General features: G+C 45.0%; 1 protein-coding gene and 1 long non-coding RNA gene across 6 annotated transcripts in view; both read right to left on the bottom strand.

The window, feature by feature from the left end:
- The window catches only part of LOC308592502, a 643,114-nt gene that overhangs the window by 333,728 nt on the left and 281,952 nt on the right, over nucleotides 1–27,434 (bottom strand). The window lies entirely within an intron of this gene.
- Nucleotides 1–27,434, bottom strand: part of AJAP1 (adherens junctions associated protein 1) — a 124,906-nt gene that overhangs the window by 4,701 nt on the left and 92,771 nt on the right. For 3 of the 5 annotated variants that reach the window (XM_081204027.1, XM_081204029.1, XM_081204028.1), the window contains exons 3-4: nucleotides 23,598–23,685; nucleotides 16,675–16,917 (exon numbers count right to left, since the gene is read on the bottom strand). In XM_081204027.1, the coding sequence (XP_081060153.1) occupies nucleotides 16,675–16,917; nucleotides 23,598–23,685 (331 nt within the window). Of the gene's footprint in view, nucleotides 1–11,736; nucleotides 11,869–16,674; nucleotides 16,918–23,597; nucleotides 23,686–27,434 lie in introns of all 5 variants that reach the window. The other 2 variants (XR_014010526.1, XR_014010527.1) reach the window with 1 other exon arrangement.

Raw genomic sequence — 27,434 nt, 5'->3', positions numbered from 1 at the left:
CACCACCATCCAAGGCAGTCTATTCTACTGTCAAACTGCTCTTACCATCAAAAAGTTCTTCCTAATGTTTAGTTGGAATCTCTTTTCTTGCAATTTGAATCCATTGGTTCAGGACCTATCCTCAGCAGCAGCAGAAAGCAAACTTGTTCCATCTTCCATGCGGCAGCCTTATAGATATTTGATAATGGTCATCACATTGCCTCTCAGTCTTCTCTTCCCCAGCCTAAACATACTCAGCTCCCTCAACCATTCCCCAAAAGGCTTCATTTCCACAGCTCTTTAACATCTTGGTGCCTCTGGTTTAATAATTGCTTTGGTTAGAGTTGAGGTGTCAGCCTGGAAAACACCTGTGGATCCCTTCCAAATATGTGATCCTGCACATGTGAGGCTTAGTATCTGGTAGGAGAAACCCGCTGAACCAACTCAACCAGTACCTTTGTTGTGGTAATAACTTGGCCGGCTAGTTAAGTCCTGCCACGTACATGTCCAAAGAGGTTGCCATAGAGACACATGAGTGAGCCTTTTCCTATCTCACCTGGCTGGATGCCACATTATCTGGGGATGCTCAGGTTGTATACATGTATACAGGTTGTATACATGAGTAAGTAAAACCATATATATATATATATATATATATATATATATATATATATATATATATATAATCACAGCCTCCTCTGACTTTCATTCCAAGGAAACCAAACCCTGGGGAAAGGGCTGGCATTTCTGGAATCTCTTTCCACTTGGGGATTGGAATGTGTGCAGCATTATGATGGATAGGAAACACAGAAGCTATACTCACTGAAGGGGTTCAAAGAAGGAAGGAGGGCAACATTTAAAATATGACATCCCTGCTCATTTGCACTGTGGTTTTGATGGGAAAAGGAGAGAGAGAAGGGGAAGCACTGTGAACATTTTATAAATAGGGAAGCGGGGGCAGGGGGGGAATAACAAATGCTGCCACCTTGCAGTGATGCAGAATTAAGAAAGATGGGATTTCCCCATTGAGGCATCAGGTCCATTGCTGTGAGAACAGGAGGCTGAACTAGATAATAAAGTAAGAAGAGCCCTGCTGGATCAGGCTAATGGCCCATCTAGTCCAGCACCCTGTTCTCACAGTGGCCAGTCAGATGCACCAATGGGAAATCTGAAAACAGGATCTGAGAATAATAATAATAATAATAATAATAATAATAATAATTATTATTATTATTATTGTTGTTGTTGTTGTTGTTGTTGTTGTTATTATTATTATTATTATTATTATTATTATTATTATTATTATTATTACCCTGCCCATCCAGCTGGGTTTCACTAGCCACTTGGTGTGGCACCCAACAGATTAAAAACAAAACAAAACATCAAATACAGTGGTGCCCCGCAAGACGAATGCCTCGCAAGATGGAAAACTCACTAGACGAAAGAGATTTCCGTTTTGGAGGTGCTTCGCAAAACGAATTTCCTATGGGCTTGCTTCGCAAGACGACAATGTCTTGCGAGTTCCTGCTGGTTTTTTTTCCTTCCCCCCCTTTTTCTAAGCCGCTTATCAGCTGATCCGATCAGCAGATAAGCCGCTAAAAGCCGCTAATAGCCGCTAACAGCGCTAATCCGCTAATCCTTCAATGGGCTTGCTTCGCAAGACAAAAAAACTGCTAGACGAAGAGAATCACAGAACAGATTCTTTTCGTCTTGCGAGGCACCACTGTATTAAAAACTTCCCTAAACAGGACTGCCTTCAGATGTCTTCTAAAAGTCAGATAGTTGTTTATTTCCTTGACATCTGATGGGAGGGCGTTCCACAGGGCGGGCGCCACCACCGAGAAGGCCCTCTGCCTGGTTCCCTGTAACTTCACTTCTCACCGTGAGGGAACCACCAGAAGGCCCTCGGCTCTGGACCTCAGTGAACGATGGGAGCAAAGATGCTCCTTCAGGTATACTGGGCCAAGGTCGTTTAGGGCTTTAAAGGTCAGCACCAACACTTTGAATTGTAGCCTTCTCCCTTACAGTGGTTTTCTGCAACTCACATTCAGATGCATGACTTCCTCAGAACATGGAAAAAATGCATAGCCATCTTTGCTAGTAGCCACCAATAGCCTTACCCTGCATGGATTTGTCAAATCCTCTTTTAAAGCCATCACTGCCTCCCGTGGGAGCAAGTGCCATGGTTTAACTATGTGCTGCATGAAGAATCATAGAAGCATAGGACTGCAGAATCATAAGCTGTCTCAAGGAACTAGTCCAACCCTCTGCAATACAGGAACCACGGCTAAAGAATGTCTGACACATGCCCATCCAACCTCTGCTTAAAAACCTCCAGTGAAGGAGATTCCACCACCTTTCAAGGTCATCCATTCCACCATTACTCTGTTATCACCAGGTTGGGCCCTGTTTTCCTTTGAGGACTTTATTTGACGTGTCCTGAATCTTCCAACAGATGGACCTTTGGCCTCATCCAACAAGGCTAACTGCTTATGTTCTTATTGATGCAACTTATTGACATTACGTTATGATTTGACTCAGTGAAAACTACAGTGATGGAGCTGCTGTGAAAACTCAGCTTGTAGTGATGTATTTGCAGTCAGGGCTGGCCCACCCATGAGGCCAGTTGAGGCAGTGGCCCCAGGGCAATCAGCTGGGAGGGACAGGAGATCCAGCCTCCAAGGAGAGCAGCACTCACTGCCTCCTGTGCTTGACAGCCACTGCCACTTCCTCCGCTGAACATCCACGCAGCACCAGGTGGCAGGGGATTCATGGCAGCAGAGGGCACATAGTGGTGGTTGCAGAAACAAGGGCAGAGTTTTCTCTTTTGCTTCCAGCAGCAAAATGTCCTGGGCATCCCTGTCTGCAGTGGCCTCTTGTAATGCGCCAGTAAGCATCCTTTGATTCAAAATGTCCAAAGCATGAACCAGCCCTCATTAATGCGACCTCCTCGCCAGAGGAAGGGAAGCAGCAGCACATGGCCCCGATCCTGTTCTGGGGTGTTCACCTCTCCTCCTCCCGACCACTTAGCCCACAAGTGTGCAATCTGGGTGCGGGTGAGAGAGAGGAGAGGTCTTTAGTATCACTACACATTTAATTTAGATTAAGGGACGCGTTAGCAAAACCGTAAATCATCATTAGAGTTACATCTATTGAGGATTAGCCGACATGCAAGAGATAAGTACCATGTATTGCAGCAAAACTTTAATTACATTTAAAGTTAATTGCTGTTTGTGCAATGGCTAGCAGGCTAGACTCAAAAGGGGCACACCCCTCTCTCAACACTGCCATTCATATCTCTTTTTTGAGGGGGAGGTTTAGAAAGAGCTCTGTTTATGGTTCTGCTGGAGGTCCTTTTCTCACAACCCGCTTCGTGCCCTTTATTGAGAGCCAGTGGGGTGTAGTGGTTAGGGTGTTGGACCTGGGAGATCAAGGTTCCAAACCTCTCAGCCTAACCTACCTCATTTGTGGGGAATGAATGAGGAGAGGGAGGACCATGTATCTGTCATATTGAGCTCCTGGGGGGGAGGGGTAGAAATGCAACAATTAAATAAATAAACCAGGGAGCGATGACCTTGCCAGGTTACCAACCATAAAGTAAACATACAACAGGAAGCCAGACACTGGAGCTAAAATGATTCAGAGAGAAGCAGATGAAGCAAAATTGTGCATTTCTCCATCTCAGCCTTTGCCAGTCTGGTGGCCTCCAGATCTTCTGTGCTACAACCCCTTGGTTGACAGGAGTTGTAGTCTGGAACCTTGTGGGGGGTGGGGAAGCAAAGGCTAGCTGATTGAAGCATATTTCATTTATGACAAAAAAAGGCACTATAGTAGACTTGTAGCTTGAAATCATGGAGAAGAGCTGGATGGGTGAAAGGTCCCACAGATTGTCTCCAGGCTCACCTCCATGCCAGTTCATCTCTCAGGATTTGATGGGTTCCATCCTATCTCCATCCCCTTCAGAATGAAGCTACATCATCAAGATGAAAATTCTAAGTACAAATGGGAACCACAAACCACTGGGATAGACACTGCTACCAGCAAGTTGAGGAAAAAAATGCTCCCCAACATTGAAAACAACTGAAAAGCTCCAAGTTGGGGAGGGGGGTGTCTGAAGGAATTATAGAACCATAGAATTGTAGTGTTGGAAGGGATTCCCAAGGATCCTCCAGTCTAATCCCCTGAAATGCAGGAATCACAACTAAAGAATTTCTGACTGGTGGCCATCCATACTCTGTTGAAAAGCCTCCAATGAAGGAGAGTAAATCAACTTCTGAGGGAATCTGTTCTACTGTCGAACAGCTCTTACCTCAAAAGTTCTTCCTAACGTTTAATGCTGGAGGAGACTCTTGAGATTCCTATGGACTGCAAGAAGATCAAACCTATCAGGAAATAGGCCCTGAGTGCTCACTGAAAGGACAGATCCTGAAGCTGAGGCTCCAATACTTTGGCCACCTCATGAGAAGAGAAGACTCCCTGGAAAAGACCCTGAAGCCGGGAAAGATTGAGGGCACAAGGAGAAGGGGACAACAGAGGACGAGATGGTTGGACAGTGTTCTCGAAGCTAAGAACATGAGTTTGACCAAGCTGCGGGAGGCAGTGGAAGACAGGAGTGCCTGGCGTGCTCTGGTCCATGGGGTCACGAAGAGTCAGACCTGACTAAACAACTAAACAACAACAACAACAACAAATGTTTATCTGGAATTTCCTTTCTTATCATTTGAATCCATTGGTTCAGGTCCCATCCTTTGGGACAATGGAAAACAAGCGACCGCTGCTCCAATATGGAGTCCTCTCCTAACTCATGTTGAGTTTCCAGTTCCCCAAATCATGCGGTGATCTGAAATCTTAATTAATAGCCTTCTTTCTGATACTTAATCTCCAGCCCCACCACCAGAGCAACACAGTTCTCTGACTGCCCCCCAAGATGAGATGAGCTACTTTACGTGGACTTCTTAGCACGTAACACTAATACTAAAAAAAGTTTTTGTTGGCATCAGGCAGAATCAGGCCAGGACACCAGGTACCTCCAACTTGCACAGTAACAGTAACCCAGCCTGATGCTGCGGCTTATATCACTGTGCAATGCCAAATCGGAACCCCCTTGGAACATCCCCTATACCACAAGCTGTACTGCACGCACACACACACACACACACGTGTAACAATTTGATCTTAGCTGAACCACCAGATCTGGTTTCTCAGCACTGTGCAGACACTAATAAGCGCTGCAGAGTGAAGCTACAGAGACAGAGACGTGTCAGTAGCAACCTGTATATTTATTACACTCTTAACAGCTTTTCTCCATGGCCTCAATTTGCAAACTAGGTCACTCCTTGATGTGGAATCTTCTGTGACCTCAATTTGGTGCCTTCTTAGTCAAAGGAAGAGGAGCAAGAGTCCCTGGGATAGCAGCCAAGCAGATATTCACAACTGGAGGCCCAAAGGACTTATGTGGGCTCTTTTATGCTTCTTGAGGATTTTTTTTTATCACCTCTTCTCATCCAAATTACGGTTCTCAGGGAGCACCTCCTCCCATAAACATCTCTCTGTGTTTCCTTAGAAAGTGAAATGAGGTCTTGTTGCATGCTTCTTTGCCTGTCTCTTATTTCTTGGGGGCACTTACAGCCCATCTTTCCGGTTGAAAATTAAAACACCCAAGGCAGAGAAAACGGGTGGTAAAGTGGGGGAGGAGAGTTGCTCTGGGACTTATTTCAGAGCAGGAATTGTGTTGTCATCAGCTGGGGAAAGTGAATTGGGAGGGGGGAATCAAAGGCTGGGAACATCTTTCCTTTCCTTTGATGTGCTTCCTGCTTCATGCTGATAGTTCAAATGGTTGCATTTTTGGGCAGGGTTGTTAGCATTTCTAATGAAAAGCTAATGGTTGCCTTTCAGCTCACACTGAAACCTCAATAGGTTTTCTTGGAATTATGCTTGGTCTGGTGCATCGGTGAGAATGCAAAATGTCAGAAGAAGAAGGAGGAGGAGGAGGAGGAGGAGGAGGAGAAACTTATGCAAAAGGAAATAGGTAATGCAACTATTATTTCTACTGGTGAGCTCCACCCAGAGAACCTGAATAAATTTAAGGAGTCTTTCCAATTTCTCCAGAGAATTCCAAGAGGCCCTTTCTACATGGCTCTAATTCAGGGTTCAGGCGTAAAGTTTTAATAAGAATAGCGTTAGTGCTTGGTTGAAGTGACTGTTTAGAGGAGGGATTTTTCATGGCATTGAAAAGTGACCACTTTCTCATTTTATAATTTCTTGGCAATTTTGCAAAACACTGCCCTCACTTGCCATTTACACTACCCTCACTTACAATCTCACCCACTCCGTCCCAGGGGCTGGAATAATACAGTACGCACTTCCATTTCAATATATTATAAATATTATTAAAGACCTAATTTCCCTGGTATAGAAATGTTGCAGACTTCACAGAGCATGTCCATCGACTTTTGAAGGATGTAAGCAATACTCTGGGGTTCTTTTCTTTTCTTGTTTTCCCCTAGAACTACACGGAACAAGATTTTATAGGTCCAGAACTGTATTTGGTTTTTTGCTGTAAGATCTTGCCGATTTAACCAAGGGTTTCTTCTCAGGAAGGATATTGGAGAGAATGTTAATAATTAACAACAGATGGACTACAGGGTTCCCACAGGGTTCAAAGTTCCAGGAGGATTTGATTGGCTGAATTGTTCTTCAAGATACAGTGTTGATGGGCTGGTTATAATAATCTATAATAATTTACAGAATTTGTGGAGGTGGTTCTCAGGATACAGAAGGGACTTCTGAGCCAGATGCCTGCTACACACCTGTTTGTTTGTTTTTAATGCCAGGTAAGAAGCAGAACAATGTTCAGTTATTTAATGGTTTTTAGTACAAGGAAAGGGGCCTTTGGGATTTCTGCACCTTCCTGTTCAGGTGGGACAACATTTGCTGTTCCAGCTCAGCAACAAAACATATTGTGCTGTCCCTGCTGGTAGTAGGCGAATGGCAGCTAGTTCAGCAAAAGTAAGGTCTCTCTCCCCCCCCCCCTTCCCCTGCTCTGTCTTGGAGCCTTACACCAAGCCGGCTCATTGGTCCATCTTCACGTGTTCCCAACCTGGTGTACCTGACAGGCACCATGATGCCTTCAAAGGCCTTCCTTGATGCCCCCAGGTTGAACCATACTCCGTAGATTCCCAGCTTTCTTTCTTTTCTTTTCTTTTCCTTTTTTAAAAAAGAGATTTCTAGCATTTTTAGAACCGGCGATATGAGCCCAAATGTACAGACAGCATTTTGTGTGAGACACTGGCCAGCTCAACCATTTCAGTGTTTTACTTTGGCCCTCCACCCAAAAATATTGCCTCCCACTGGGGGGGGGAAAGAAAATCTCTGGAAATGATTTCTGCAGACACCGTAGCTGAAGATGCCTTTGGCATGCCAAACATGGCCCTCCCCCTAACAGGTGTACTGAGATAGATGTATTGATGGTCTGACTTGGTACAAGGTAGCTTTCTAGGCTCCATCCTCATCCTGAGCCTCTGACAATCTCATATTTCATCTCAGCAGCCCCCGAAATAGCTGTGTGGAGCAGCTTCAGCGGAGGCTGTTAACTTTTTATTCTCTTTTCTGTTCTAATCTAATTACCTTTTTGTAATGCTCAGTGGCTGGGCATGATGTTAAACGGGCAATTCCGAGCAAGTCACAGTTAGCGAAGGCTGGAAAATTTCATTTAGGGGAGATCCGTGATTCATTATGATGGTACGGGGAGGGGGGCAGATTCAAGACTGACCAATTAATTTGCTCAACTGTTTGGCTCAAAACTGGCCTGGCTACCCTACAGTGAAATGGCGGGTTATGTCTAATAGCTTTCCCCCTCCTGCTGCAGTCTACAAGGCCACCTTCAAAGGAACAACATGAAAGACACCGCAGATACTAAAGGAGAGGGAGGGGGAATGGCTGTAACATTTCTAGTATCATCAGACCTCAGTGGGAATTCGGAATCATAAGAACAAAGGAAAAAAACAAGAACACAAGAAAAGCCAAGAACACAAGATCAGGCCAATGGTCCATCTAGTTTCAGCATCTTGTTCTCACAATGGTCCACCAGATGCCCAAATAGGAAACCTGAAAGCAGGACCTGAGCACAAGAGCCCTCTCTGATTTCCACCAACTGGTACAGTGGTACCTTGGTTTATGAACTTAATCCGTTCCAGAAGTCCATTCTTAAACCAAAGCGTTCTTAAACCAAGGCGTGCTTTCCCACAGCAGTGGGGGACTCGTTTGGAACACACTCAACAGGAAGCGGAACATGTTCTGCTTCCAAGCCAAAGTTCACAAACCAAAGCACCTACTTCCGGGTTTGCAGCGTTCTTAATCCAAGTTGTTCATAAACTAAGCTGTTCTTAAACCAAGGTACCACTGTATTCAGAAGCATTATTGCTTATGACACGTATTCAGAGGCAGAGCAGAGCCATCCTGGCTGGCGGCCACTCATAGCCATCTCCTCCATGAATTTGTCTAACACTCTTTTAAAAACCATCTAGGCTGGCAGCTGTTCCTTCTTCCTGCAGGAGTGAGTTCCATATTTTAACTATGTGCTGCATGAAGGAGCACGAATCTGTCCTCAATCTTCTGACGCTCAGCTTCCTGGGATGTCCACAAGTTGTAGTGTTGCTACCCACTTTATCCATACCCTGCATCGTTTGACAAATTCCGATCATGTCCCCTCTTACTCTCCTTTACACTAAACTAAACTTCCAAGCCTTGCCGCTCCACCTTGACCAAGCCAGAACATCAGCACATCTGTCACAGAATATACCTTTGGAGGAGGATTGTGCCCTAAGCAGTAGCAAAAGGGACAAATGGAGATCGCATGAATGGATCTGTACTACCATGGTGCCCACTACTGAAAGAGAACCCACAGTGGTGAAGACACCACCCCCATATAGCTGTCAACTTTCAGATTTGAAAATAAGGGATCAGCAGCCTCACCTGTCCCGGGGACAGTCTATGGGATATCTAACAATCTGGGATAGCAGCGGGAAGCAGTGGGAAACGGCGCTGGAATAAGGGAATTCCCCCGCAAAAAAAGGGGGAGGTTGACAGCTATGCACCCCCAGCACAACCTTTGCATCACCACACACACACACATTCACTCATACTCATGCAACCCTATGGTGGCCACACCCTGCGTGTCTAATTGACACTGACTGCTATGACCCCATTACTGCCGTTCCCCAGGCAGGTCTTCAAGCCTTATGCTGCATTCAAGGGCTGTTTTGTATGAACCCAAGTGATGATCATAGAATCATAGAATCGTATACTTGGAAGGGACCCCAAGTGCCATCCAGTCCAACCCCCTATAATGCAGGAATCTCAGCTGAAGAATCCCTGAGAGCTGACCATCCAAACTCTCCTTAAAAACCTTGGTCGAAGGACAGACCACCACCTTCCAAGGGAGTCTGTTCCACCCTCAAACAGCTCTGACCGCCAGCAAATTCTTCCCAATGTTTAGCTAGGATCTCGTTTCTTGCCATTTGAATCCATTGGTTGGGGTCCTTCCCTCCGGAGCAGCCAAAAACAAGCTCATCCCACCTTCCATGTGAAAGTCCTTCAGATATGTGAAGGTGGTTATCAGAAGGGTGAGGGCACACAGCACAGCAACCACACAGCCCCCTGGGTAGGATGCCTGCAGAGAACACTCACAGCCTTGCTGTGAGAAGACCCACCTAAGTTGGGTTTACCTTCTCCTGGAAGATACAGCTGGTGATGCAGTGGTAGAGCCTAGATTTTTTTTGTGGTGTTTCCCTGCCTGGCCTCCTGCCTTCCTGATGCCCTGCTCCCTGACAGTCATGGACCATTCATTCCAACCCTTGGAAATTCATGGCTGTCTGAACCCGACTCATCCAACATCCATGTCCCTCTGCATAGACCTGATTTATTGATTGAGTTGGGTGGACAGCCATCCTATATGCCCACCCAAAATGTCACTGGGTATGTGTGGATACACCCCCACCAAGTCCATGCAGCGCTTGTCTGAGGTCCAGGGTGGAAGTCTTGTTAGAATAAAGTTATAAACTCAAACAAAAAAGCAGCCAGTCCCTGGTGAGGGCCTCCATCTGGTTTAGCCCTCCGAGGCCTGGGGCAAGTGTACCCAACTGCCCCCCCATCCCTGCACGGGCCTGCAACCCACCTCGCTAGGATCTCCTACATCCAGTTCCATTTGTCTTCAAATGGATATACTGTGGAGTGAGGCAGAATAAATTGCAATGAGCTTTTATTTTTAGAATGAAACCAGTTTCTCCAGAAGTGCTTTTCATGAGCAAAAAATAAAAATACACAGTAGGTTGAGATTGTGTTTGGGAGCGGGAAAGGACTCGGTTTCCATGGATTCTAGAATAAAATGTCATTCGTACACAGCCTGCAATTCCTTTCCTCTGAAATGATGCTCTTGAAGGCACATAAGGAATGGGAGGCGGCAAAAGCAGACTGTGGGTGGGTGAGAAGGGTGTATCCCTGGGTAATGGAACCACTGGAAGACCAGAGAAGTTCTCCCACTTCTCTCAATGCTTCAGAGGCTTTAGCCAAGTTTAGCCCTTGCATATGCGCCTTCCCCTACTTTGCTGTGCTGTAAATCACAGCACACAAAAACAGAATAGTTTTCTCACCTTGCCTAAGAAGCCTTGCCTCAGTTTTCTATCTCTGGTTCACCACGAGACCGAGACACCTGAACAACTATCATTATGGATGAAGAAATGAGTTTGAAGATAAAGTTTAATGGTTGATTGGTTGGTTTTGTGGGTGGGGTAAACTTTGTACCCCCTAAACTCCAGTTTTGCTCCAAATGTCCTACTGGATGATGCAGTGAGCCACCCTGAGACCTACGGATGAAGGGGGTATACAAATTAATTAATCTCTAAAAGAAGCTGAATAATTTGTGGAAGGAAGGGCGAATTTTGGAAGGTGATTTTGCAAAACAAAACAAAACAAAAAACAATGCCTTTTTTCCCTTCTCTGACTCACCCCCCTCTTCCTCTCCATCCATCTAATTCAAGGACTGAGGACCTGTAGTCCTCCAGATTTTGGTGTACTACAGCCCTCATCACCCCTGAACATGGACTACGTTGGTTATCCAACAGAAGTAGGAGTTCCTCAACATCCTCCCACCATCCCTGTTTGAATTTAGACCATGTGCTTTTGAGATGCCTGTACAATATTGTTACCCATCCTAAGCTTCAAATAAAAAGGCTTGTGTGTGTTCTATTACAGAAGTGGCAAAGCACCAGACCCTCTCCGTGTTTCTTCACCAGACATTTTTTATAACTAAATGTTTAGGAATCCTGACTTGTAATCAATTATTACAAAACAATCTGAAGCAATAACATCAGGTAAGGAAATGAAAGCAACTCATTACAATAATTTAAATTCATCTGAAACATGCTTAATGTTAGTTGTTCCAATGCCACCTCTGCATGCAAGCAATTTCAGCCCTGCTGTGATAAGCGCCTTGCGTAACTGCGATAATCTAAAACAGATTAAAAACAAAGGTTCGATAGATTAATGTAGCAGCAAATGTTTGGCATTTGCAGAGCAAAAGTCGTGCTCGCTTTCCCTCTTTTTCTTTTTCTGCGTAAACTAGCAAGGCATTTTAATTAAAAGCATCGGGGAGCTCCCTTCGATCACAGCAGGGGTGCGATTGGAAAGTGTGGGAGGGATTTCACTGGGCAGACAGATTGGTGATTTGGGAATAAAAATGGCGGAAGAGAAGGTACGTACCAGGAAATGGACACATGGCGTCTGCCCTGCCCCCAGGAAATAAAACAGACTTCGGCTGGTCAACAGGAGATTTCAAACCATTTCTCAGACACAAAGGCCACAGGGATTAGATGCCGATCGGAGGAGGAGGGTCTGCAGCAAGCAGAAAAATCGACTGGCACGTGGCAATGTGTAACACACAGCAAGTAAGTCTAGCTACATCTGCAGCCCATAATCAGCCTTTTCTTTTCATATTTTGAGTGGGGACAATAATTTCAAAACGATGCTTTGGGTGGTTGTATTGGCTGCTGCGGGTGTTCCAAGAGGAAAGTGGAGGGTTTTTTGAAGGTGTGGGGGAAACCCCATCCCAGATTAAAACAAACAAAATGCTCAGTCAGTATTAGTATCCCAACATGGGACCTGAGTGGATGCTATATCACCCATGTCGAAGGATAAAAGGTAAAGGGACCCCTGACCATTAGGTCCAGTCACGGACGACTCTGGGGTTGCGGCGCTCATCTCGCTTTATTGGCCGAGGGAGCTGGCGTTTGTCTGCAGACAGCTTCCGGGTCATGTGGCCAGCATGACTAAGCCGCTTCTGGCGAACCAGACCAGCGCACAGAAACACCGTTTACCTTCCTGCCGGAGCGGTACCTGTTTATCTACTTGCACTTTGACGTGCTTTTGAACTGCTAGGTTGGCAGGAGCAGGGACCGAGCAACGTGAGCTCACCCCGTCGCGGGGCTTTGAACCGCCGACCTTCTGATCAGCAAGCCCTAGGCTCTGTGGTTTAGACCATAGCGCCACCGGTGTTCCCTCTGTTGAAGGATACAGAGGCTCTAATAGCCATATTAATAACCATATAGGGCTATTAATGGCAACTGAAGCCTCAATCGCTACACTGAGATGTCTCAGATACAGGGGGGGGGGGAGTCATATTTGTATCTTATGTTGTGGTTTTGTGCTTTTCCAATGAGCTTTGCAGACACAGTCATAGGCTATTTAAGATGCCTGCTTGATACCAGGCCAATGGCTTTTGGCCATGCAAAAAACTGAAAAGTTGTACCCTCTGATTTCCTCTGTAAAAAAATTGCAAGACCGGCAATTTTGCCAAATCTGAAAGAATTGAGCAGAGACCAATAATTCCCAACAAAGCACCACCTTTAGACAAAAATCATATTCTCTCCCCCCCCCCCCCCGCTTTTCTAAAGATAGAAATAAACCGCAATGAACCCTTTCCAGCCAATGCATACCTGCCAGGGAAGAATACAGAAAGAGGAGCATAAAAATGGAAAGGCACCTGTAGGAAACGGTTCTCCACAGTTCACAGGTACAACAGGAAAACAGACACACAGACACATAGGTATGCCCTTCATCCCCACTTCCCCAAAACTGCCACACTATGGCTCCCCACACATTGGTTGGCTGGGGCTCGTATTCCAGCATCACAAAGACAGGCACACAATGAAATGGTTGAAAAATCCTTGCCAATCTTCTGCCCACCAGGAAGCCCACATCTTGGCACTTCAGCTAGTGTCCACAACACCCATACAGATTTCCACAAGAGTACCCCCCCCCCATAGATTGCAACTAATTCCCCCCCCCCCACAATTCCTGGGGACCTTGCAGAATCTGAGTGGTGTCCCCTTTCCCTATTTAAGTTCAGTTCTAAATTTGGACCAAAAGGGACGAAGCAGTGGTGTGGAGATTTCTCAGAATCTTAATTGGGTTTAGTAGATGAAGTTCAAGCATGCTTCAAGTATGCAGCAAATGTTTGGTTGGAAATCTTTGCACAGATCATCAGTAAGACTCTTCTAAAGACAGACTTTTGGGGGGCCAAGTTGCCTCTCATTCTTAAGCCAAATAAAATGATCGTAGCATCGTTGGATGTATGCCAATTGCATTGGGACTTGTGGGATACTACAATATCTGTGGACAGGCAGGCAGGACTTAAAATTGTCTTTGTGACATAGCCATCAGTTCCCAATAATCAGGTTACATCCATAACATCAAATTCTGGATGCAGTGGGCATTTTTTGCCTGGGAAGTAAGATGATTGAGAAACTTTTCCTATGGGAAATGGGAGTCGACCATGGAAACATGGCAACAGCATGACAAAGGTAACATGCAGATTGGGCAAAAAAAAATCAAGGAGTGGCTGAACAACACAGGACCATGTTTCCTGGTTGTGGCCTTAGTGGGATGGTCAAAGGGAATCAAAAAGATATATAGAGAACATATAGAGTCTGGGTGGGTTTCAGTTCCATCAAGCAAGAATTCGATGAGTGGGATAGGACACACAACTTGACAAAATTAAGTTGTCCAAGGGAAGCTTCCAGAGGAGCAAGGGCAACACTCATCTGCCTGGAGTCCTCCAGATGTTGATCACCCCCTGAGCTTAAGTCTAACAACATTTGGATGGAATTGGGTTGGAAGGGTGCTTTATATCTATATATCGGGGTGGAGAACCTGTGGTCCTCCAGATGTTGTAGGATGTAGGTCCCCTTCAGCCCCAAGAACACGGCCAATGTTCAGAGACTGTGGGGATTATAGCCCACAACATCTGGGTGTGTGTGTGTACAGGTTAGCCATTTGTGGTCTAGATATTTACAATTCTTAGAAAGTGCTCATACATGTTGATATAAGAATTGAACAGGAGTTCCATTCCTGCCCCCCAAACTTGCTTTTGGTAGTAGCATCAACAACAATGGCATGGGACTGCCTTCCCCAGCCTAGGACCCTCCAAATGTTTGGACTACAATTCCCATCATCCCAGACCATTGGCTGTGCTAGCTGGGACTGGTGGGAGCTGGAGTCCACCCACTTCTGTTAACGCCAAGATGGGGAAAGCTAAGTTTATGCCTCTCCTAGCAATCATCCACGTCTTCTGTGGGAGGGAGGGAGGGAATTCACAATGGATAGTCATGATTCCAGTGTCAAACACACACACACACACACACACACACACACACACACATTGACAAAACCCTCAGAGTTGCATGCAATTGGCCCCTAAGCAACTGAGAGTATATTTCATCATGGCCGCTTTGCTGGTCATTCAATCAGATGCACTCAACAGATTACAGGCTTCTGAGAAAATGCTTAACATTTCACACTTATGGGGCAGTATTCAACCAAGTCCTACACAGATTCAGTGAACCTAAATTAGCCATGTCCATTAACTTCAGTGAGTCTACTCTGAGCAGGATTAGTGTTGAATAATACGCTCGGTGTCTATCTTGCCCTCCCATCTTCAGTGTTCTCAAGCTGGACAAAAGAATCCCCACCCCACAATCTCACATTAACCACAGTGCTTGCAAATCTTCACTTCACATTAATTAGAACCAGTAGACCAAATATTGTGTGTGGGAGACAGAGGAGGGGTTGTGGGTGTGCGGGTGTATTTGTGGTTGTGTTGGGTTGTCCCAGAGATCCTTTTCAAACTGAGAAAAAGATAGTTGCAGAATGTCCTGCAAACAGGACTATTTCAGACAATAAATTTTGATGTCAAGTTGGAGGAACACACCACAAAGTGATTCCCCCACCCCTCAAACTTCAAACTGAAAAATTATCTTATTACAGTTTCTCCAGGTTTTTTGTTCCCCTTCTCATCCCATCATAGAGGTGGGAATGTAGAGAAGTGGTTTAATAGATAAGGAGTGAATAGTGACTACCATCGCTTGACACTCACTCAGAAAACTAGTCACCAAAGGGTTGTCAGTTGTTTGGATTCACCCTGAGTTACACTGAATGGAACATGAAGTTGGGAAGAGAGATCTATGATCAGCTTTCTGGATCAGTCCTGGGACAGACTAACGTAGGGCAACACTTCCTGGCAGACTATGACACACAGATTGGTTGCCTCTCTGTTTTACAATGGGGGGCACTGGGCTGTTGTCACATCTAATACAGACACACATTGAAATCTTCGCTCTAGTGTTGAGAATTTCAACATGTATCTGGCTCAGGGCATATAGGATAAAACTGCTGTTCAGGGTGTACATACAGGATTAGCCAGTGTGGTGCCCTCCAGAAGTTGCTGGAAACCACCTCCCATCATCCCCCCCTTGACCATTAGCCATGCTGGCTGGAAGTGTTGGGAGTTTTAGTCAGTGGAGACTGGAAACCGCTGGGACTGGGAGAGTGGAAGGCGAGGAGGCCAACACTTGGAGGAACCAGAGCTAATGGCAGGCAGAGCCTGAACTAATGATAAGTAGACAGTCACTAAGGTGTAGTGGTTACAGTGTCAAGCTAAGAATCTGAAACCAGGGTTCGAATCCCCACACTCAGCCATGATGCTCCCTGGGTGACCTGGGCCAGTCCCTGCCTCTCAGCCTAACCTAATTCATGGGGTTGTTGTGAGGATAAAAGAAAAAGGACTACATGCACCACCTTGAAAGGTGGGACACAAATGCAATAGTGAAATAATAACTATTGTGCCGCCTTCTCCCTGCTGAGTTCTGTAAAGACAACACTCAGACTTAGAAGGAGGGAAATGGCAGCCAGTGCTGCTCCCATGGGCTGGATGCAGTTAAGGAGGCAGGTGGTGAATGGCTGAGGGTAAGATGGGGTTGGTGGGGCAGTGCCCCATTCTCCTTAATGGGCTGACCTCTACTGGTTGAAGTCCAGCAAAAACTGGAGGGCTCCACATTGGCTACCACTGGTGTACACAGAGATGGGCGTGGTCCTTTTCAGTCAAGGTATGGGTGTAAACATATAGGGGAAACATTCAATTCTATCTGGACCCCTGCTTTTGCCAGCTTTTCTAAGTTTCCCACCAGAGGGGAATGGGACGATGTGGAAGGAGGCACTTAACAGTTTTACCTTACTTGTGCTTGTGTGGGAGAGACAGACAGACAGAAAGAAAGAGAGACTCTATTTTGCTCATCATGTCAACCACCAAATCCAATATCCACTAAATGCAAATGGATGAGTCCGAACGAGCTCCTGCTTTCTTACCTATTTCCATTGAATGATGTTTTATAATCCCCTGGGGGGAGTATTGTCTCCTCTGCGTAGACCGGCACTGGCGTCCTCACACATTCATGGGAACACTGTAGCGTCTCATTGTAGGCCGTGAATATATCCAGGTTGCTAGGGACTCTGGCTGGGGTGAAGTCCGTCAGATTCTGACAACTCTCTTCCTGCTGGTTGATTTTACGCTGGTGGCTGTTCCTCCTCGTGTTCCCACTCTGGGCACAACTGCAGGTGGAAGAGAAGAGATTTTGGGAAAAAAAGGAATGGGGTGGTCCTCCAGGAATGCAGCTCAGACACATTTTACCACATCGTAACAACTAAGCTTCAAGGGATGCGGGTGGCGCTGTGGATTAAACCACAGAGCCTAGGGCTTGCTGATCAGAAGGTTGACGGTTCAAATCCCTGTGATGGGGTGAGTTCCCATTGCTCGGTCCCTGCTCCTGCAAACCTAGCAGTTTGAAAGCACAAAGTGGAAGTAAATAAATAAGTACTGCTCCTGCGGGACGGTAAACAGCGTTTCCATGCGCTGCTCTGGTTTGCCAGAAGCAGCTTAGTCATGCTGCCCACATGACCCGGAAGCTGTACGCCAGCTCCCTCGGCCAGTATAAAAAGATGAGTGCCGCAACCCTAGAGTCGTCCGCAACTGGACCTAATGGTCAGGGGTCCTATGCATTGTGATGGCCACCACCTTGGATGGCTTTAAAAGAGGATTGGAGAGAAGGCTACCAATGGCGACCAGCCATGGTGGCTATGCTCTGCCTCCAAGCTCAGAGGCACTAATGCTTATGAATATCAGTTTCCGGAAACCAGAGGGAGGGAGAGTTTTACTCAGGCTTGGGTCTAGCTTGCAGGTTTCCCACAAGTATCTGGAAGGTCACTGCGAGAAAAAGATGCTCCGGAGGGTAGGACCCGAATCAATGGATTCAAATTACTAGAAAATAAGTTCCAACTAAACATTAGGAAGATTGTAAGAGATGTTTGACAGTGGAATGGACTCCCTTTCTTGTGGTTAGAGCGGTTCAACAGTGGAACCTTTTCTCTTGGAAGGTGGTGAACTCTCCTACATTGGATATTTTTTAAGCAGAGGTTGGGTGGCCATCTGACAGGGATTCTTTAGCTGAGATTCATTCTATTACTAGGCGACCATGGGCCTGATCCAGAATGCTTTCCTTATGTTCTCATAAGGAATTACTTGTGTTACATGTTCAGTAAAGGAGACCCTCAGAACACCAGACCATTTGACTGAAAGGCTAACTCCCTTTAAAGTTGTCAAGGGAGTTCAGGACCTAGTCCGTCAACTGGCTCCTCCAGTTAGATCCATAACATTGTAGAGGTGGGAGGGACTCTAGGGGTCATCCCCTCCAATCCACTGCAACGCAGGAATAAAATCTCCAGACAGCCACAATGTTTAATAAGTGACCTTGGGCCAGTCATAATGCACGACTGTAAGTTTGTTGGAGGAAAAGGTGGATTAAAAACAAAATCTAAATAAATAAGGAAGAAAGATATTAGTTATGAAAGAACAACAACTTGGATTCCCGAGAGAGAAAACTCTATTATCTCCTGCTAATTATACCTGCAATTTCAAATTTAATTATTATCCTCCAGTATCTGAGTAACGTTGGCCTCTACCAAGTGATCAGGTTTCAGAACTATTTTGTGTGTGTATGTATTTATCTAGCATAATCAAATTTGAATTTTAAATGGAGGCCTTAATAAGGAAGGGAAAAATCACAGGCCTGGAGTGCGCAGGGAAGAAAGCACCTTGGATTTGGTATTCACCAGGATCTTTCAGAATGCAGAATACATCTTGCCACTCATGATAAACTCAAAGTCTGCCCCTTTTTAAAAACTTGGGAGGCAATTAACTCCTCTTTGTTATTATTCATTATGCTTTACCCTGGCTTGCTTGGCATTGCACTGCATTTCACTCTTCCTGTTTTCTGGTTTAAATGGGAAAATATCTAAAAATTTGGAAAAATCTAAAATTACTTCCACAGCATACACCAAAGTTTGATTTCTTCCACTTATCTCTCTGCACTCTGCATCATGCTAGTGAAGCATCCCTAAAATAGTGTCAAAAAGCAGTCATTGTGTTCGTGCATATACACAGGGATGGGATTTCCTGAAAATTTAAATGTGAATTAAATAATAATATTTTTGCATACATTTGAGTCACATCGTATACTGGGGTTACAATGCAAGCATAGTGCACATATGAAAAAATTGCATGCAGCCCAAATTACCCTTTTCTGGCTGGCAGGTGTGGGGAAGCCCCATGGGGAGACCTTTTCCAGTGTCTCTGCTGCTTCCCCTCACTCCTCGACCTGTGAGCGAATGGTAGAAGGGAGGAGGAGGAGGGAGGGAAGCAGAGAGAGGAAGGAAGACATGTCCCAAAAGGGCCAAAGAAAAAGGCTGGAATGGCTCCTGGAATGGAGTTGCAACAGAGTTTGCATAGTTGAAATTGCGTAAGTTCAATGCGCGTTAGATGTGACTCGACCGTACCGCTTTATTGCCAAAAGTGGTTTACAAGTATAAAACCAATTACTAAAATAAACGAGCAAGCAAATAAACAAACAAATTTAAATCCCCAATAAAACATGGATTTCCCCCCATTTCCTGTCTCACTCCTTGATTTGGCCAAGAAGAGAATTGTTGTTACTAGCTTTGCTAAAACGGCAAACGATTCTTGCACGTTATCTACGCTATTATATGCATTATCATTCCTAATATTATAGCATATTTTTAATATACACACCCACTCGCCAGATTTTCTAAGATAAACAACGCGTAAACAGATTCACAAAACAAACAATGCTAATTACTTTGCACAAATACCTCTGTGTATCCATAGCTGTAAAATCATGCTGCAAAATTAAAGTGACTTATGGGACTTAATCGCTTAATATATAGATATAAATATAGATATAGTTGCATATAATGTTGCATGTAATGTTCCATAAAATTGGATACATTACATAATCAGATACTACATAAAACCAAACTGAAGCTTCTAACTGCATTCAGCTGACCTACTACATTCCAAGTACTGATTCTTAAAAAATTATATTCCACTCTCCTTCCATGATGCTTGCGAAGGGTGTGTGGAAATGGTTTTCCCTCTCCACATTATATCCTCCTAACACTCCTGCAAGGAAGATTATTATGAGCTATTTGGTGGCAGCCAATCCTGTGTGAGTAGCCTTCCCCTCTTGCAGTGCACCTTACCCTTCCTGTTTTCTCCCCCATCCAGAATCTTCTCCAAAGAGATATCCAAACCTCTGGTGCAGAATATGAGATTGTAGGCAGGAGGCTGCATCGGAAAGGAGAGCTGACCCTCCAAGTCTCCCTATTTTCCAGGGACGTCCCTGATTTAGTGAAGCCGTCCCGGTTTCTGAATTGTTTTATTGTGTTTTAATATGAAGCTGCCCAGAGTGTCTGGGGCAACCCAGTAAGATGTGTGGGGCATAAATAGTGAAATTATCATTATGGAATGGGATGTCCCTGTTTTCATCAGAGAAATGCCAGAGGGCATGGGAGAGGAGTGGGGAGTTACACTGTGCAAGCAGGGGTCTGTTGCGTGAGCAGAATGACAGCATTGGATATGAATTATGGTGACTGACCCAAGTTAGCTTCATGGCTGAGAAGGATTTGAACTGTAGAATCAAAAAACTGTAGAGTTGGGTTGAACTCCAAAAGTCATCGAGCCCAACCCTCTGTGATGCAGGAATCACAGCTAAGGAATCCCTGACAGATGGCCACCCAACCTCTCTTTAAAAACTTCCAATGAAGTCCACCACCTTTCAAGAGAGAACATCCTATTGGTGAACAGCTCTCACCACCAGGAAGTTCTTCCTAATGTTTAATAGGGATCACCTTTGTTGTAATTTGAATCCAATAGTTTGGGTTCTACCTTTTGGAGCAGCAGCAAACAAGCTTGCTCCATCCTGCATATGGTAGCCCTTCAGATATGTGTAGATGGCTCTCATATCACCTTTCAGTCTTCTCTTCTCCAGGCTAAACATCCCCTTCTCCTTCCACCATTCCTCATAAGGCTTGGTTTCCAGGCCCTTGTTCATCTTGGTTGCCCTCCTCTGCACACCTTCCAGCTTGTTCATCTTCTTCTTAAACTGTGGGGCCCAAAATTCCGGCCTCAGGGAATTTATATGTGGTAATGTTCTAAGAACACAAAGTGACGTTTTAATTGAGTTGGTTGGTTGTTTTCCTGCTGCTGCTTTCCTTATAACATCCAAGTAGGATTTGAGCTCACAGATACCTTTGAATTGGAAGATAGTTTTGGGGAAAACGCTGGCATGTTTCACCCTGGGATTTCTCCTTAATCCCTTTTGACAAGCCCAATGGGGGCAGATGGGGCAATGGAGAGCGATTTTCCTGGATGACTTTTCCAATTTACTTGCAGTCTCTTCACCTGATTCAGCCCCCATCACTTGAGGTGAGTGTCAGAACAACCGGGACAAATTATGCCACAGAATTCCACAGGTTTGAAGCTATTAGGGAACATATTTTTCAAGCAGGGAAGAGGCCTGGGAGCAGCCTTCGAGAGAAGGAAAGCTGCACAACCGTCTAACTCCTTTCTTTCTCCCAGAGGTGCATCGCATTATTAGCGTGAGTAAGGCTGACCTCAAAGTAGGTCAGATTGACTAGGAAAATAGGTAACGGCAGCAGTGCCTGGAGCTAAGACGTAACCCATTTTACTACATGCATAGTGGATGTCAGAGAAGAAAGGCCTGCAAATGAGGCTGGATGAAAACAAAAAAGCTTGGAGATGTGAGGCATGTAAAACAGTCTGGTCCTTGCAAGGTATTTAGGTGGAAGGGGGGCTCTCCTCTTGAGTGCGGTCATTTCCATTAATTGATTGGGAAAATGCATAAAGAAATATTTTTTTAAAAACTGGGTACATTTTCCCTGAACTCATTAGAATCTCAGAGGAGACTGAATTTTGCAAAAGAAAGATGGGGCAATTGTAACAGAAATATAGGGCAAAGCAGCAAGGGAGGGAGGATAATCTGTCCTTGGAGGATGCTGCCCCCTGTGTCTCTACATGAGTCACCGCTCTGGTCTTGCTTCTTCCCAAACAGGAAATGAGCCATTTTGCCTCCAGCATTGAATCAGGCACATATGGATATTTTGCTCCACCCCAGTGAGGAGGTGCCATAAAAAAAAAGATTGCTCTTAGGGAAGTAAGATTGACACACACCTTGTTCCTGACACAGGGCGTTGCCCTTTAAATCTCTAGCTACTGTAGCTCCTCCATGGGTCCCTTTGCCCGCCTGCATTCCTGTCATGTGCCATCCTCCCTCATATTTTTGTAATGATGAGCAAGCCTCCTGGTGCAGCAGGGCTTTTGCCAGCGCTCCAAGACAAGGCCGGCTGTGTTACTAAGTCTGCTTTGCCCAAAATAATAGACCTCATAGAACCATAGAGTTGGAAGAGGTCACTAGGCAGGGGGTTTTTTTTGGGGGGGGGAGAAGGCTTAGCTAGTCCAACATCCTGCAAGGTGGAAATCACAGCTAAGGAATCCCTGACAGATGTCCACCCAAACTCTGTTTAAAAACCTCCAATAAAAAAGAAGAGGAGGAGGAGGAGTTTGGACTTGATATCTCACCTTTCACTCCCCTTAAGGAGTCTCAAAGCGGCTCACAATCTCCTTTCCCTTCCTTCCCCACAACAAACACTCTGTGAGGTGAGTGGGGCTGAGAGACATCAGAGAAGTGTGACTAGCCCAAGGTCACCCAGCAGCTGCATGTGGAGGAGCAGGGAAGCGAACCCGGTTCACCAGATTACGAGTCCACTGCTCCTAACCACTACACCACGCTGGCTCCCAGCTGGTGGTGAAGGAGAGTTCACCACCTTTCCACTGCTCTTACTATCAGAAAGTTCTTGCTAACACACATACAAACAGCCACCTCACCACCACAAACACCCACCCTTCCTCCCCACTCCTGCATGGCAGTAGGGAGAGTCCATCCTTCCCATCACACTGCCCAGCATATCAGCTCTGGGAACAGTGGTCAAGGAGGAGGCATGCAGTGGGTTCTCAGTGTCTTAGTCTGTAGCAATCTCCCCATCAGCTGCTCTGCCCAGTTAATTGGCACTGAGGACAGCTGAGGAGCGTTCCCATCTGAGGACTTCAGTCAATCATCTGGGCAGTGGGGAGTGTAGAATGGGTCGTGGAGGCCACCCTGAAGTCAGTCAAGAGCTGCACGGGGTCTACATCCCTCAGATTGCCCATATGGGTCTTCAGGAAATCAAATCAAAGGGAAGAACGTGTTCTGACCACCCAAAGAGAGGAGTGGTCCCACAATTCCATGCAGGTTGATGCTGAAGGGTGGTCAAAGACTAGGAGACTAGGAAGAAAATCAATGACTTAGCAGAGAAATAATGAAGAAACTGTGGCCTGATCCAGATTTTTGTATTGTCTCTTAAGAAAATCAGATGGGCCTGCTGGATCAGGTGAATGGCCCATCTTGTCCAGCATCCTGTTCTCACAGTGGCCAACCAGAGGCCTATAGGAAGCGCACCATCATGACCCAAGCACAAAAGCACTCTCCTCTCCCCCATTTTCCTGCAACTGCAATGCAGAAGCATTCCTGTCTGTGACAGTAGAAGTAAGATATGAGCATCATAGCTAGTAGCCTTTGATAGCTTTGTCCTCCATGAATTTATCCAATCCTCTTTTGAAAGCCTTCTTAGTCTTCTTCAAATCAAACAGCCCAAGTCTCATCAAATTTTATTCACGGGACTTGCTTTCCATAACCACTGGCTAAGGTTCAGGTTGCGATTGACTCGCCAATAGCCTTAGTAGCCCAGTATCCTCAGCTGCTACACAGTTCCCTCCTTTCAACCCCCATACAGGGCAAACTCATGTGGTGGAAGATCCTTACCAATTTTTTAAGACGAGCGTCGTTATCAGAGCAGCAATGACCATGATGAGGGAGACGGTGATGGTGATAATCTGATGGACGGCCAGACCTGTAGAGGAAATAAAAATAAAGGGAGAATGGAGATGTATACTGGAAGCAAAAGAAATCTTGAATATGCAGTGAGTGAACCAACCCTCCCCTCTACAAGCACCTAGACCCGAGTGGGATGGGATATCCAAGCTTCTGCTTGGGCCATCAACAGTGGAGGCTGGTGACACCAGCCTGTCTGTCCTCATGAAAATAGGGCATTTTAAAGGTGGGAGAGGTTGGTTTTTGTCTATTGTTTTATTTTATAATGGTATTTTTTTCAAATTATTATTCTAAGTTGTTATCTACCCTTCATCCTAAGGTCCCAGGGTGGGTTAAAACAATTCAAAATGCGTCATTGAAGTATAATTTTTTACTTATTTATTTATCTAACATTCTTATCCTGCCTTTCTCCCAAGCTGGGATTCAAGGTGGCTTCCACCATTTATTTTCTGCTGCTAATGAGGAACGGCCAAAGGAGCTGGGTATGTTTAGCCTGGAGAAATGAAGATTGGTAGATGATATGAAAGCTACCTTCAGATATCTAAAGGGCCATGCCATGGAAGATGGAGAAAGCTTCTTTTCTGCTACTGCTGCAGTGCAGGGTCTGAACCAATGGAATAAAAAAAATATGAAATCACAGCTAAGCATTAAGAATAACTTTCTGGCAGTAAGAGCTGTTTGACAATGGAATAGATGGCCTTTGGAGGGTGCTGGGCTCTTCTTCATGAGAGGTATTTAAACAGGGGTTGGATAGCCATCTGCCTTGAGCTGTGATTCCTGCAATGCTGTGGGCTGGGCTGGATGACACTAGGGGTCCATTTGAACTCTGCAGGTCTATGATTCTATTTTAAAACATCGTTATAAAATGCAAAAATTATATACAGTGGTACTCAGGATCATCTGCACCTTCGTTTCCAAAGGCGTGTCTGAACAGGAGGGTCTTAGCTTGCCAGGCGAAGGAAAAGCAAAGAAGACTTAATTTTAGTTTTAGTTTGATCCTGAGCCCTCAAGTGTTTCTTTGTGGCATAAACACAGCATCTGTGCTTCTGTTTGTAATGGACCCTGTGAGTTCAAACCCTGCATCCAGCCTAGCTGGGGCATGGGGGTGGTAGGTGTGCTGTCTATGGGGGCCTAGACCTTATCCTCTACAAATTGTTCCAAGAGGGAGTCTTCATAGATGAGTATAGACAGAGGGTCCCATGTTGTTGTTGTTGTTTAGTTGTTTAGTCATGTCTGACTCTTTGTGACCCCATGGAACAGAGCACTTCAGGCACTCCTGTCTTCCACTGCCTCCCGCAGTTTGGTCAAACTCATATATTTTTAAAAACCTGTTTATTGATATTAATTCATAGCTATACAAAAATACAAACCCATTACAAAGTATCGTTTTTAATCATGGAACTTTGGAGTGTCAGGCATAGCCCTACTGGCTTTAGCCCAAACGTAGTAGAGTTTTCCTGCACAGCGAGGAAGCTAGTTGCGGCAGTAATGACTAGTCAGCTAGACTCAGAATAACTATTTACAGGATTTATTAAAAGGAAAAATAAAACCAGCAGAGTTTCTGCATACAAATAAAAGCAAAATAAATCCTCTTTCTTTCTTTCTCTCTCTCTCTCATAACCATACACAGCACTTCTAACTCCTAACACACCTCACATCAAACTGTGCTAGCAATCCCTAGATAACAGAGTTGAGTGCTGCTCGTTAACCAATCAGAGTGAGTAGTTTCTAGGTCAAGCAGACCTGGGCTTTCTGCCAAGAGTAAATTGACACCAGCTTGAGTTAATTGGTGAAGCTAGAATCTGCAAGTTTCCCACGAGAACCAATTAACAGAAACTGAAACAGAAACTGAACACCCCCTCACAGATTCTGCTGAACAATTAACACCAAATACACCTATGTAGGAGATTATTTTTCCAGCAAACCTAAACCCTTGCACATTCGCTTGTTCTTTATCTTTGCCAATGGTTTAGTTAACACATCTGCTACATTTTCTTCACTTGACACATAAGTACAGGTGATTACATTGTCTTGTACACAGCAACGTACATTTTGGTATTTTACAGAGATATGTTTGGAACGCGATTTGAAACCCTCTGTTTTACTTAAGGTTATACAAGCTTGATTATCAATGTAAACTTGTACTGGTTCTCCACAATTTACATTTAAATCTGCCAACAAATGCTTGAAATAAATCACCTCGTTGCACAATTCACTCAATGCGGCGTACTCTGATTCCGTTGATGACACACTTACAACGTCTTGCTTGCGTGACCGCCAGCTGATTAAAGCTCCACCGACCATTATGACTAGTCCTGTGACAGATTTTCTATCTGGCAAATTTCCCCAGTCACTATCACAGTAGCAACTCAACATTTCATCCTCGGAAGAATTTAATTGTAACATATAGCCAATTGTCTGTTTAAGGTATCTCAGAACTTGTTTTACCCCTTTCCAGGCATTTAGTGTGGGTTTTGAGACCAATCTACTTAATATGCCTACTGCATAGCTAATATCAGGTCTGGACCACTGTGCTAGATACAATAAACTTCCAATTACAGAGTGATATACATCAGGATGTTCAAATTCAGGACTCTCATCTATGTGAAGTGTTTTTATGAAACCTGGATCCATAGGCACTGCTGCCCCTTTGCAATCCTGCATCCTGTATGTAGTCAGTAGTTGTTTAACTTTGTTCTGCTGACTAATTAGGCAGCTGCCATCTTGGGCCCAGCACACTTCCAACCCTAGATATGTCCTAACCGGGCCTAAGTCCTTCACTTTGAACTTACTGGACAATTGCTTGGCAAATCTTTTAGTTTGTTTATCTGTTTTACAGGCATACAAAACATCATCTACATAAATCAGACAAAACTCTTGATCACTGCCTGTACCACGTACATAAACACAATTGTCAGCTGTACTCTGCTTGAAACCAAATGACACTAAGGCCTCATGGAAACATCTGTTCCAAGATCTTGCAGCCTGTTTGAGACCATATAGAGCTTTGTTTAATTTTAACACTCTATTGGAACCTGTCTCATAACCAGGCGGTTCGGCTAGATACAGGTCTTCTGATATTGATGCATGTAAATATGCAGTCTGGATATCAAAATGGTTTAACAGGAGTTTTCTCTTTGCTCCAAGCGTTAGAATCAGCCTTACACTGTCCCCCTTAGCAGTAGGGGAAAAAGTCTCGTCATAATCTTTTCCAGGCCTCTGAGAATATCCTTGAGCCACTAAACGAGCTTTGTATTTGTACTCTCCTGTCACCAGAGGTTTAAGTTTGTACACCCACCTGCAGCCTACAATCTTTGCCCCCTCAGGCGCTGCTACTGGTGTAAAGACCTTGTGCTCATTCAGAGAGGACATCTCTTCCTCCATTGCCTGTTTCCAGCGCTCTGCCTCCTCTTTTGGTAACTTTAACACCTCCTGAAAACTCTTGGGTTCTGCACTTACACTAAACACATTTGCAGTATCAGGAGAAAAACGCACCGGAGGCACTCCTTTGTTTTGTCTTTTAGATCTTCTGGGAGAAAATTTTTCTTCTGACCCACTTTCCTCCTCAGAACTACGACCTCTCTTTTGTTGCTTAGCAACTGGTCTCTGGCTAACTTCACTTTCCTGAGAGCTCTTATCTGAACTTTCCTCCCCCTCAGACTCTGATTCTCTGTGTTTACCTTCAGAGTCATGAAGCTCCTGGGAAGGTTCAAACCAAACCTCAGTATTGGCATGTAGTCTCTCCCAGCCACTATGTTCACAAAAACT

This window comes from Podarcis bocagei (genome assembly GCF_964188305.1).
Source record: "Podarcis bocagei genome assembly, chromosome: 7".
Taxonomy (NCBI): Eukaryota; Metazoa; Chordata; class Lepidosauria; order Squamata; family Lacertidae; genus Podarcis; species Podarcis bocagei.
Note: the sequence above shows the minus strand (reverse complement) of the source record. Positions and strands in the feature narration are given on the sequence as shown.